We start from the raw sequence: 12172 nt of genomic DNA, 5'->3' as shown, positions 1-12172 counted from the left end.
CGTTAACCACTGCGCCACGACAGGAACTCCCTAGCTCATCTTCTTAAATGGCACCTTTTACATTATACAGCTTGTGAATGTGAGAGCTGGACTTGGGAAGTTTTTTTTTTTTTGGTCTTTTTGCCTTTTCTTGAACCTCTACCCACAAGCCTATGCCACAGCCACAGCCATGCGGGAGCCAAGCCAGGTCTGCAACCCACACCACAGCTCATGGCCTAACCCACTGAGCAAGGTCAGGGATCGAACCCGCAACCTCGTGGCTCCTAGTCGGATTCGTCAACCACTGCGCCATGACAGGAACTCCTGGACTTGCGAAGTTTTTTAGATCAAAGTCCTGCCTCATAATACTATCCCTTTGCAATCTATACAACGTTGATTTAGTTCCAAATGGAGGGGACTCGGCTTTGGGACTGACACTTTTAACCAGGCTCTGGATGTTTTCCCCTTGGCATCAGACAAACCTGTTTCACTCAGTAAAGGGAGGAGTGTAATTTTCACATCGAAATGAGATTTCAGGCTGCAGAGGTGGCCAAGTTTCTCTCTGCCTCCCCTCCCCTGCCCCCCTCCTGCCCAAGCATACGGCCTAACAGGTTGCTTGGCACAAACAAGGCAACTCGGCTATTTGTTGAGTGAAAACTAGTGAGGGGGAAAGGACACATTTAAAAAACAACAAAAACAGGCAATATGGTTTGAGAACATAAAAGCTGGAAAGCTGTGAGCCCTCTTTGGTTCAGGGAGTACCTCCCTTCTAAGAGGAGTCTGCCCGTCTTAACATGAAAATGGCCAAACACTAACGTTCAGAGGAACAGCTGTCTGTTCATACAACCTCCGGCATGGACAGATCTGCTATCCTTCTGACATGAGGCCCATCAACTTTGCTACTGTAAGGATTCTGGAACATTTTCCCCATCAGATACAGTAAAGCAAAAACAAAACCCGCTTGGCACTTGTTCACAGCCTTAGTAGAGATACTCCTTAATAACCTTGCTCTAGACCTGCCTCTGAGAGTTCATGACATTCTGACTTAGGCAGAGTTTGACAAGTCACGAGAAATAAATTCAATTCACTAATTTTTGAACAGGACAAGCTGGTATTATTTGGGTTACGGTTGAGGCCCCTTTGCTTGTCTCTTTCAGAATACAAAAAAAAAAATCTCTCCAGAGAGAAACTCTTGAATCTGGTTCCTTAGATTATGGTTTAAAAAAACAGCAAGCCACTGCACTGTACCGGGTAAAACCATTTTATTAACTGACCAAAGCACTTCATTTTGTTTTCTGATTTGAGGTAAAACCATTAAACACGGTTCACAAGAAAAATACAATGACTATTCAACTACAATTACAAGAGTTTGAAACCTCACTAGTTGTTCATATAATACTTTTACAATTCAAACAACTGTACAGTCTACTTCAGCTAAGTTTATTGTTAACCAAAAGACGACCAATATCAAAGACCAAGACGCTTACTACTCTTGCAGTGGCTACAAGTTTTGTAACAGAAGAGTAACTGTTCACTTTATGAATACGCTTTACTTTAAAAACCGCCTGGCTGGTAATGCGTACTGTTCCCTTGAGCTTTGGGGGTGTGGGGGGAGGCTCTTAGGAGAGCCACCGCCCGGTCCTACTCTGCGGGGCCCCTCTCTCTGTCCAATCGTGTGAAAGAACCACTGCCCCGCCGTGAACACGGGGAAAGGGAAGATAGGACTTCAATCTTCCTCGTATATTTCGGTTTCTAGGCAAGCCGGCTGATTTTGTCCCCAGGGCTCGCCACTGGGTGCTCAGGTCCCGCTTTAGTCCTCACCGTGGATGACTACGTTGGTGAGGGCCTCTGAGTGTCCCAGGGTGGACAAGGACAGCGATGCAGTATGAAAATACGGCAAGGAAACTGCTTCCGACAGAGCCCCAGCTTTGAGATTTCATTTTGTTTCTGGAGAGCTCTCTAATCGATACCAAAGCCTTTGGAACACTGCAGATTTGCTTTAGAGGTAGATCAAACAGAAATCATGCAGTTGGGTCAATTGAGAAATAAGGGATTTGCTGTCTCATTTAGAGAACCTCACGACTAAAAGTTGATCCCCTGTTCCTTGGTGCTTGAAGGACTTTGCACGTTTAACATTTTTACCTGTTTGGGGGGAAATACCCACGTCTTACCTGTCTCTCAAGCAAAAAACGAATCCAAATTCAGCCTGTACTAACTATGGATAGAAGAAAAAACAGTAATAACGTCTGTATTACAGCACTGCAGTTCACGTTCTGGATTTGTGACACACAAACACATCATGCAGTCTAAGACAGAGGTTAGCTTTATCACTGTCACTAGTGATGTTAATTAAAAAAATGTACAGCAAGTTCAAAACTCTTCTAAATATTGAAATCACCATGTTTTAGAGACAGACTGGAATGTTACAAATGATTCTGCAAAATACAAAAATAGATATGCTTCCACCGAAGGCTTTAATCATTTTTCCGAGCGCTCTCATCTTTGGGCTCTTCCTCATCTGAGTACACGGTGGGCTCCTCCCCCTCCTTCAGCAGTTTGCCCACGTGATGGTACTTGACTGCAAGGAGAGAAGGCGACACACATGGTCACTGTCACGCTCGAGAAAAATCACAACCATATCCCACCTGAAAGCACTTATTAGAGGCCTACGATGGTCAGGCTCACGATGTGCCAGGCTTCCCGAAGGGCGCCAAGGTGGCTTACACCACAGTCCCTGCCGACCAGGAGGTAAGAGTTTGGCGCAGCAGACAGACACACACAGCAGATGGCGATGTCTGACAATGAGTGGGCAAGGCAATGGCAAAGTGCGTTGTGTTTGTGTGTAGGAGTGTCGAGCAGAGCAAGGGCTCCTTGTGAGTGCGAAGGGTTTCATCACGCATAGAAGAAGAAGGCCATGCTTTGGAAAATGTGTAGGATTTGGGGAGAGAGGGGTTTCCAGACAATGCCAACACCACACAGAGAGGCATGCAGGTGACACTGGACATATCTGGGCAGCAGCAGAGAGACCAAGCTGGCAGGAGGAGAGCAGCAGTAGCGCTGCCCAACAGGATGGGGAAATATCAGGAAAGATGGGGAAAGCTAGCCTGAGGAGTCCGGACTTACCCTATGGGTGGCAAAGGGCACTGAAAGTTTATGACAAAGCAATGACAGGGCAAAGCGGTGTTTGGGCAACAACGGTATCACGGTACACAGGGGGCAGGGCAGGTTATGGGAAGGAGAGACCCGGGCAAGGTCACCGGGAGGCCAGGGGGCAGATCCGCATGTGGAGGAACAAGAGCCAGGAGGAGGGGGAGATGGAATGAAAAGAGAAAGCCAGGAGATACTTTGAAGGAAAACTGGGAACAGGACGTAATGAACTGGAGACGAGATTCTGTGGACCGAAACGGGGACTCTGGGGAGGCAGCGCCTTCGGAGGGGCGCGGGGCCGGAGACTTAGAACAAGGACAGGCCACGTGAAATGAGCACTGGCCACAAGCAGGCCTCGGGAAATGTTTGAGAAAGTTCCACGAATTGTGGGGCTAGAAAACCCCATTGTAGGGAGCCAGGAGGGACGGAGAGGCAATGAAGCAGTGGTTGGGGACGACCACGAATTACTAGATGGTTCTTTGACAGCGAAGGGAAGGAATGTAATAGTCCAGCGGATGAAGAGGATAAAAGCAGGAGAGAGAACTTGCCCCCCACGTGGGGGAAAAGCTACAGGTAGTTCAAGGAAGTGGTAAAGGAGGCAGGACAAGCCCTGGCGAGGCTGGAGAAAACAGATTTCAGAGGGTAAGCAGAAAGGAAGAGGCCCGAGAAGGGGCAGGGTCAGCAAAGAGCACCACACTGGCGAGGGTCGGGGCCAGGCTCACGTAGGGCTGATCATCTCAACGTCAGAGGCCAAGACTCCTCTTTCTGAACGTGGGTACGAAGGAGAGGCAGAACCAACCTGTTTAACCAGGGAACTGGAGCTGCTTTTGTGTCAAATAACTGTCAGGAACAATTGGAACTTCCCTATTTGAACCTAATATAAAGGTCCCTAGGGTGCTTGGGACTGTGGCAAGACAAATAAAAGCTGGGCGGTACCTGAGAAACCTGCTTTAAGGGGAACCCACGCCAGCTCGGAGTGCAGCTCAAGTGTCACAACAGTATTTGGGACGAGCCTTAGTTTAAGGGGGAAGGGGAAGCCATGTTTTTTACCCCACTGATGAGGGCAAGCGCTAGAAAGTAGAGCTTTGTAAATTATGCATCACAACTCATGGGTTTCATAGAGAAGAATCTATTGTTATTGAAGGCATCCTGAAGATGCAAAAAAAATGAGGGACTGGGTTAGATAGCCAGATTTTGTTTTCAAAGTCAAAAGGCCTGCCTCTAGACTTGGCGAGCTATAGCCGGTCTGCTTGGGATCCAAACTCGAAGGGTAGAGCCATATCTGGCTAATTATTAACCCAGAACTCTCTGAAGTCAGCATTATTTTCAAAGAAAATGGTTGGATTTAGCCCCCCCCCCAAGCCAGTAATATTTAACTGATTATTTGAGAACAGCAAGTAGAAAACACCTGCAATGAAAAAATCCCCCCCTGGAGGATATGGTCACTGTCCTTACATACGGTTTCAAAGCTGGGAAAGATTAGTATTCAAGTTCTTAGCAGTGAACTAGTGCTATAATGATCATTAAACACTTAGGGTGGACAGAAGCCCATTCCACAATTCTCAAAATTTGAACTTAACCCCACCCTTACCCCCCCACCCCCCGCCCAAGACCTCAGCCCATAGTGTAAGCTAGGAAACAAATGTCTCCTTTTTGCTTTCTTCTTAAAAAACGCAGACACCATTGTTGCTGGGCAGATTATAAGCATCATTTGTAGATGAGGCCTATAGTTAGGCTCAATTAGATTCAAAGAGAAGCTGTTTTGTAGAAAACAAGTCTCTCATTCTTTAACAGAAAATGTGGGCTGCTTTTAAACAGCAAGTTCTACAAGCGAGGGCTTATGAAAATCCCTTTTGGTAGCAGAGATGGCCACTCTCTTTTCCCCTGCATACCAAATCCTAGTGTGATATCTATGCAACCCTCCCCAAATTTAAAAAAAAAAATCCAAACCCCAGAAACCCAGGTTTCCATAGAGAACTAGCTAGGATGTGGTATGCAATCACGGCAAGTGACTCAGCACTGCTGCACTTACTTCAAGCCATGAACTTGATCCGTCTTAAGATTCAGGAGCCTATCAAAATGCTCCCCAGTTGCACGGTGCCCAGTAATAACTATTGTACTGCCTTGAACCCCATTACTGGTAGAAATCTGATCCAGGCACAATAAAAAAAAAAAATGCTTACAAGTGAACTGAGAGTCCCAGTCATTCAGGGTCTCCTGCTGGGCAGGAGTGAGGTCAGAAAGGTCATCGTACTCGTCCTTCAGGGCTTCCTTATCCAGGCAAAACGTGGCCAGGCCCCTGGATGCGTCTCTTCCAGCAAAGACCCCGTACGGCCCCTCTTTAAAAACAAAACAAAACAAAACCAGACCAAAGACCGGTTCTTTATCAGACATGCAATTGCTCTGTAGTTCTCATACAGAAAATGGCTTCCTTACCACAGCGAGAGCCTGCTTCTTGACTATCAAGTTCCATCTGGAAATCGTAAGGGATGTTGATACTTGGATCATTATGTGGTGGATAAAGACGGGTGGTCATGAAACTTTTAACTAAAACTAAATCAAAATGCTATATATATTAGCATCCATTTCCTGGGATGTTTTCAAATACCTCATCAAAAAGCCATAAACGATTATCTCCTGGCCGGGGGTGGCGGGGTTAGCAGAGAATGATGCAAGATAATACTGAGTTCATGGGTCAGAATTCAACTTCTGGACATTGAGCCGGGGGCCTGGCTCTGCTCTAGGCACCTGGGCTACACCAGTGAAAGTTCTGGCTTCTGCAGATAAGAAACAACTCGTTTAAATGCCAACATCATCTCACACGTACTCTAATATAATTTAATGAGTCAAAATGATAGAGCTCTTGGGTGGCAAAGGTCCAGAGATCTGTGTTCAACGTCAACACGTGGCATCTGCAGGAGACATCATGTTATGAGGGTTGGTGGTTCAGAAATCTACATAATCTTCCCTGTCAACAGAGACATGGCATGGTTCTGGGGGTGCTGAAGAGAAGACTGGAAATCCTATAAAATATCTCAATGCCATTATACATAATATTATGCTATTATATAGAACGTGATACTAAACGTCAGTCTCGGAGAGCAGTGAATCATGCTGCAGGTCCTTCGAGTGGATTTTTAGACTTATTTAAATATTGCACAAGTAAATGAAAAGAATCCAGTGTACTTTAAACAGTGTTCTTTCCCCAAAGGCGGACTGAGCAGCACCTTTGACAGGAAAGGCTGAGCTCATGACTCGGGTAACCACCACGCCAAGTATAAGAACAGACTGAGTCTCAATACGGCCTGGTCACCTGAAACCTCAATCTGCCGGGATTTTTTCTTTTTTATTATTTTTACAAGTTAGATGAAATTAATGATCAACTTTTAAAAGCACATAGGTTTCCAAAGAAAAACAGCTGTTTCTAATCAGCATTACGTAGTACCATCTCCACTAGGGAAGGTAAATAGGCCAAGGCCACGGGTTGGGACCTCGCCGTTTCAGAAGCCATGGTCACAGGATACTAAAAGGATCTGAGGGGAGCACCGCAAGTCGTTGGAGAATATTATTATTATATATAATAATATATATTAATATATTATTATATATATAATAATATATTAATATTATATATTAATATATTATTATTATATATAATAATATATTAATATTATATATTAATATATTATTATATATTAATTATTAATATATTATTCAGCAGAACGTACATTCACTAGCGTGTAAGCTCCATGAGCCGAGCTCTTTGCCTGTTCTGTTCACTGCTCTGTTCCCAGAGGCCACAAAAGTGCCCTGCGTACAACAACGTCATGAAACATGATGACCTTTGGGAATCCTTTATAACATGAAGTATCATTTCCCCGTGACAGTCTCACATAGGCATGGCCTCACTGGATGACAGTGCAGGTAGAGACTGAGAGAGCTCACAACGGGCCATCCTTATCATTTTGAAGAGGGACCACGAAGGCCCAGAGAGAAGAGCGCTTTGCCCCAGGCCACACGGCTGGTCAGTGATCCAACCAGGCGGAGAACCCAGGCGGCCTCACTCCCAGCGTCGTGCTCTGTACACAGGCCTAGGTTCTTCTCGATGACTCTGCAAACCACCATCATATGCTGCTGCTCCAGGCATCAGGTCATTTATGGTGTAGCTCCGTAATGGCAGGTATTTACACTCGCATGTTTACTGACAATGCCTCCAGGTGTGCCACTTCAGGGACAAATAATATAGGTGTGGTTTTTTCAAATGATTTGGACAGTTACATGCCTACAAAGTAGGTCTTCTGAATCTCTTCCACAAGGAAAAACTGCTAAGTGGGAGATTTCCTTCAGAACCTTAACACATCTGATTTTGATGAGTTGGATTGGGAGAGAATAACAAAGTCTGAGTGGGGCCGAAGGAAAGATGGCTGCCTTCTACACACTTCCCCTGTGCCCAGACCAGTGGACACACTCCCTGGGTCCCCTTGTTTTTAGAGGTGTCCATATCGGAGGAGCTAAAAAATCTCTTCTTCCTCCGGTCCAAACAGTGTATAAAGCAGGACCTTCCAAACCTGGATGCTTGTGGCATTGGTCTAGGGGGTGGGAGTGTTGAAATGCAGACTCCTGGACCTCCCCCGCCGCCCACCAGAGCCCACCAGACTCTTCCGCGGTGGTGGAGATCAGGCCGGGAATCTGTATTGTACCTCAAGCGCATCAGGTGATTCTGATCCGCAACCAAGCTTGGCAAAGCCTCGTCTCCAAGGCCCCTTCCAGCCTGCCCCCCTCCAACAGCTCAGCCGTCATCCACCCCTCATTTCCCCTAGGGTTGGCTTTTCCTGAAATCCCCACACCCCGCAGCCTTCAGAGCCCTACCCCTTTTGTTTCTCAGGATCCTCCCACTTCTCCCTCCCTCCCTCCCTCCATTTTAATTTTTTTTTTTTTTTTTTGGCTTCTAGTCCTTTCTCTCCTGCTATGGACTGTAATACTGTATTACCTTCTCGCCTTGCCACATTCCTCTCGGCCGCTATATTCAGCCTTCCTCATCCAGCTCCCTTCCCCCATGGGGCCTCCCTTGTTCACCTCCCAGCTCTCCCCGTCTGCCACACACAGCACGCGCACACATATCAAACACACGCCACACACATACCTGACACACGCCATGCCTCGTTCCCAGCGCACGCGCGCGCGCGCACACACACGCCTGACAAGCCACGGACACTCAACACGCACACACACATCACTCATCGGCCACGCACAATGCTCCTACCTGCTGCCAATCCCATCTCCGCGTTCTCTCCCCCACACCCTCACATTCCACCATGGCTACTCCAGGCGTCATCCGGCCTTCGAGTCCCCTTCGACGCTGGACCTCCCGACCTCCTCCCGCCTCCCCGCCCCCCCCCGTCTCCCTCGAGACACCCTCATTTCCTTTCTCCAGCCCGACACCCGCCCCTCCTTCCAGGAACCCCCAAACCCGATACCTTCGAAACTCCCCGAACACTGCGCCCTGCTGTGCTCCCCCGCCTTCCCAGCGCTGCGATCTCACCCACCCACTCCCGGCTTAAGCGCTTCAACCTTCTTCCTCCCGGTCCGACTGGCGGCACGGACCTGGAATCTGCGTCCCCCACTCGCCCCGCAGCCCTTCTAGGGCGCCTCTGGCCCCCCGCCCGCCCTGGGAGCCGCCCTGCCCCGCCCTCCCCGGCTCGCCGCCATTCCGCCCCCAGCCCCGGGGCACTCGCTCCCCCCCTCGCCTCTCCGGGACTCAGCCCCGTGCCGGGGCCCCTTCTTTTGTCTCTGCGGCCACCCCCCCCACACCCCGCCGGCGGCCAGCCGCCGTACCGGGCCCGTAGAACTTGCGGCCTTTGGTCACGTCGAACACCTTGCCGTTGATGGCCATGAGTATACGCGGGTCCTGGACGCCGTCGAAGCGACGCAGCTCGGCAGGGGTGAAGTCGCGCCGCTTAAGGCGGGGCAGCGGGGGCGGCTCGTCGTCGTCGCTATCGCTGGCCGCCGGCTGGTCCCCGCGCACGATCTTGTAGAGCAGGAAGATGCAGAGGCCGAGCAGCAGCAGGTTGAGCGGCGACGTGAAAATCTCATGCAGCAGCCCGCCGCCCTCTAGCTCGCTCGGGTCGGCGCCGGTAGCCGCCACATCCTCGGCAGCCATGATCGCTGGAGCAAAGGTTGGAGGGCTCCGGAACTCGTTTCCTCCACCCTCTCCGCGAGCTAGTGGCGCGCGGGGCCAGGCGGATGAGGACTAGCCAGCGGAGGAGGCGGAGCCAGGCGGGGCGGGGGCGGGGCTGGACGGGCGGGACCTCTCAGCCCCGCCTCCCCGCGGCGGCCGAAGCTCCCGGCGCCGCTCAGTGGAGCGCAGCCCAGTTTGGAACCCCCCCCCCGCGTTGCCTCTGGATGGTGGCTGCTCTCCCCCAGCCAGATCCAGCCTCCTCCTAGATTGCGGAGCACACCCCTCAGCTCTACCTGCGAGGCCGAGCCCCAGCCTCACGCCAGCCTCTAGTTAACCGCAACGCAGCACGCAACCCTCCTCCGCACTCCCAGTTTGCTCATGCAGAGCTTTGCGCGGCTCTGCATGAGGCCCCCTCTGCCACCTGATGCGAGCCAAACACCGACTCCATTTCGCCTGCTTCAGGCCTCTCCCCGCCTTCCATTACGAAGCCTCATCTTTCCCAGGCCAGCCCTAGGGACCACGAGGCTTTCTTGGGAGACAAGGAAGCTCACTCCTTGAGTTCCTTTCCCATCCTAGAGCCCCAGACCACCCATTTCCACCTTGGGAACCCCCGTTCACCCTCTTTGACGACCTTTCTCCAATCCCCCACTCCCCTCCAGATGCTGTGGGGATAGCTAAAGTCAGTGCACAGGGTTCATCTGACAACTCTCCCAATATGTGGGGAAACAGTTCAACAGATCTCCCGATTTGCTTTGGGTTCGTTCTTGGAAGACTAAAGCCTTTTGCAATCACTGATTTGCTCAATAATCCCACATCAACAATGTTCTATTATGCTGGGTTTTTTTTTTTTTTTTGCTCAGAATAATGACCAAAGTTTCTCTGTTTGGCAGTGTTCTTCTATTTGAACTCGGTCGAGCTACCCTTGGCAGTCGCAATAGCCCAAAGGAAGGTGGGAGTTTGTAAGAAACCTTGGTTTGGTCTTTTCGTTTCCTCAGTATTTCATCCGGCCTTTGATGTACTAACCGGCTGTACAGGAGCGGCCTTAAGGAGAAAGGACTGTCTATACCCTTCAGAGTCCTAATCTGGTCGCCCTCTTTATTGTGGCAGGGGGAGCGGAGCTGAAGAAAGGATAGAGAGAGGGGGGAAAATAATTAAAACCAACCCATGTACACATCTGCAGCCCAGAGCGGGTACTTTTCCATCAGGAGTTCTATCTGCTTGCACATAATTTACTCCCCCTCCCAACACGCAGGAGACTGGAGAGAATCGGCTTCTTACCTCAGAATTCTAAAAATTTCTGGCACAAACTGCTTCCATCCCTGCCCCCTACCCCACCTTCTTAAATCATTTTAAAGTGCATATGAGCTGAACAATCTTTAAGTGGGGCCCACACACTTTTTTTTTCATGGATCTAAATTTAGGATTAGCTGAAATGGCCTTTCCAGATCTTTTGTCAAACCTCTTCACTTTAATCACGGGGGAAGAGGCTCAAACTGAGGGCACGCGGCTGCAATTAGAATCTAATAATTTTGAAAAACGACAACCACCACCACACCACACCACCACATTCGACAAACCAACAAACTTGTGAAAAAATATTTACATTTGCAACTAGTAATGACAAGGGGTTAATCTCTTATAGGAGTTTGGTCTCATTTTGATTGACAAGAAAATCCATGAGTCTAGTCAATCAGTGGGCAAAGAAAGAAATAGGGAGTTCACGGAAGAAGGGATACCTATGGTGAATAAGCATACGAAATATGTTCCGTCTCAATAGCAATGAAAAAATGGAGCTAACACTGTCACTTAGCACCTTCCTATAGAAGGGATAAAGAGGAAAAAGGATGGGAGTTCCTGTCATGGCTCAGTGGTTAACGAATCCGACTAGGAGCCATGAGGTTGCGGGTTCGAGCCCTGGCCTTGCTCAGGGGGTTAGGGATCCAGCATTGCCGTGAGCTGTGGTGTAGGCCAGCGGCTACAGCTCCAATTTGACCCCTAGCCTGGGAACCTCCATATGCCCATATGCCGTAGAAACGGCCCTAGGAAAAGACAAAAAAAAAAAAAAAAAAAAAAAAAGGATGATTGACAAATCTACAATGCTGGCAAGAGACCTGGGAGACTCTTCACACACCTGTTGAGGAGAGTAGAAGTTGGTATAACCTTTTTCCCCTTATTTCCCCACACCTACAGCATAGGGAAGTTCCCTGGGCCAGGGATCAAATCTAAGCTGCCTGTGCCACAGCTGTGGCAACACCAGATCCTTAACCCACTGCTCCAAGCTAGGGATCAACCCTCACCTCCGCAGTGACCCGAACTGCCTCAGAGGCAAGGCTGGATCCTTAACCTGCTGCACCATGGCAGGAACTCCCGGTATAACCTTTCATTGTCCATAAAAATATTTTCTATCCATTGATCCTATGTCTGGAAACGTACTCTTTGGTCCAGTAATGCCACTGCTAGGAATCTCTCCCAAGGCAACGCTTAGAGATGCAAGTGAAGATTTCATTACTAAAATGCTCACCAGAGAATCATTCGTAATATGGAAAAACTATAAGCAACCTAAATGTTCAACTTTAAGAAATGGCTGACTTATCCGTTTGGATTTTGACAAAACCATAAAATGGTGTATGGTTAGCCTTCCAAATAGTATTGTGACACAGGAAAATGCTTGTGTTTTAATCTTGAGAGAAAAACAGGATACAAAACTGTATACAGTATGAACACAACGATGTTAAAAAAAAATTCATAAAAGGAAGCCTGAAAGGAAACATGCTAAAATGTTAACTGTTGTGATTGTTAAGCTTTTCATTATACTATTCTACATTTTCCAGAATGAGCACATGTCCCTTTTTAGCCTCAGGAGGGAAG

The 12172-nt window shown here is 48.7% G+C and overlaps 1 protein-coding gene across 1 annotated transcript; it reads right to left on the bottom strand.

The window, feature by feature from the left end:
- Positions 1-1224: 1224 nt before the first annotated feature.
- PGRMC1 (progesterone receptor membrane component 1) lies at positions 1225-9327 on the bottom strand. Its single transcript, NM_213911.1, is given in 3 exon segments — positions 1225-2557; positions 5310-5465; positions 8962-9327. Coding segments are annotated over 3 exon segments (585 nt in total). The 5' UTR covers positions 9287-9327; the 3' UTR covers positions 1225-2453.
- Between the last annotated feature and the right edge of the window lie 2845 nt (positions 9328-12172).

Source organism: Sus scrofa, chromosome X (genome assembly GCF_054392235.1).
Source record: "Sus scrofa isolate SSC_HxYL_T2T_F1_AM1 chromosome X, Sscrofa_HxYL_maternal_Yorkshire_Landrace_v2.0, whole genome shotgun sequence".
Lineage (NCBI taxonomy): Eukaryota > Metazoa > Chordata > Mammalia > Artiodactyla > Suidae > Sus > Sus scrofa.
The sequence above is the reverse complement of the archived record's forward strand: the minus strand, read 5'-3'. Positions and strand labels throughout refer to the sequence as shown.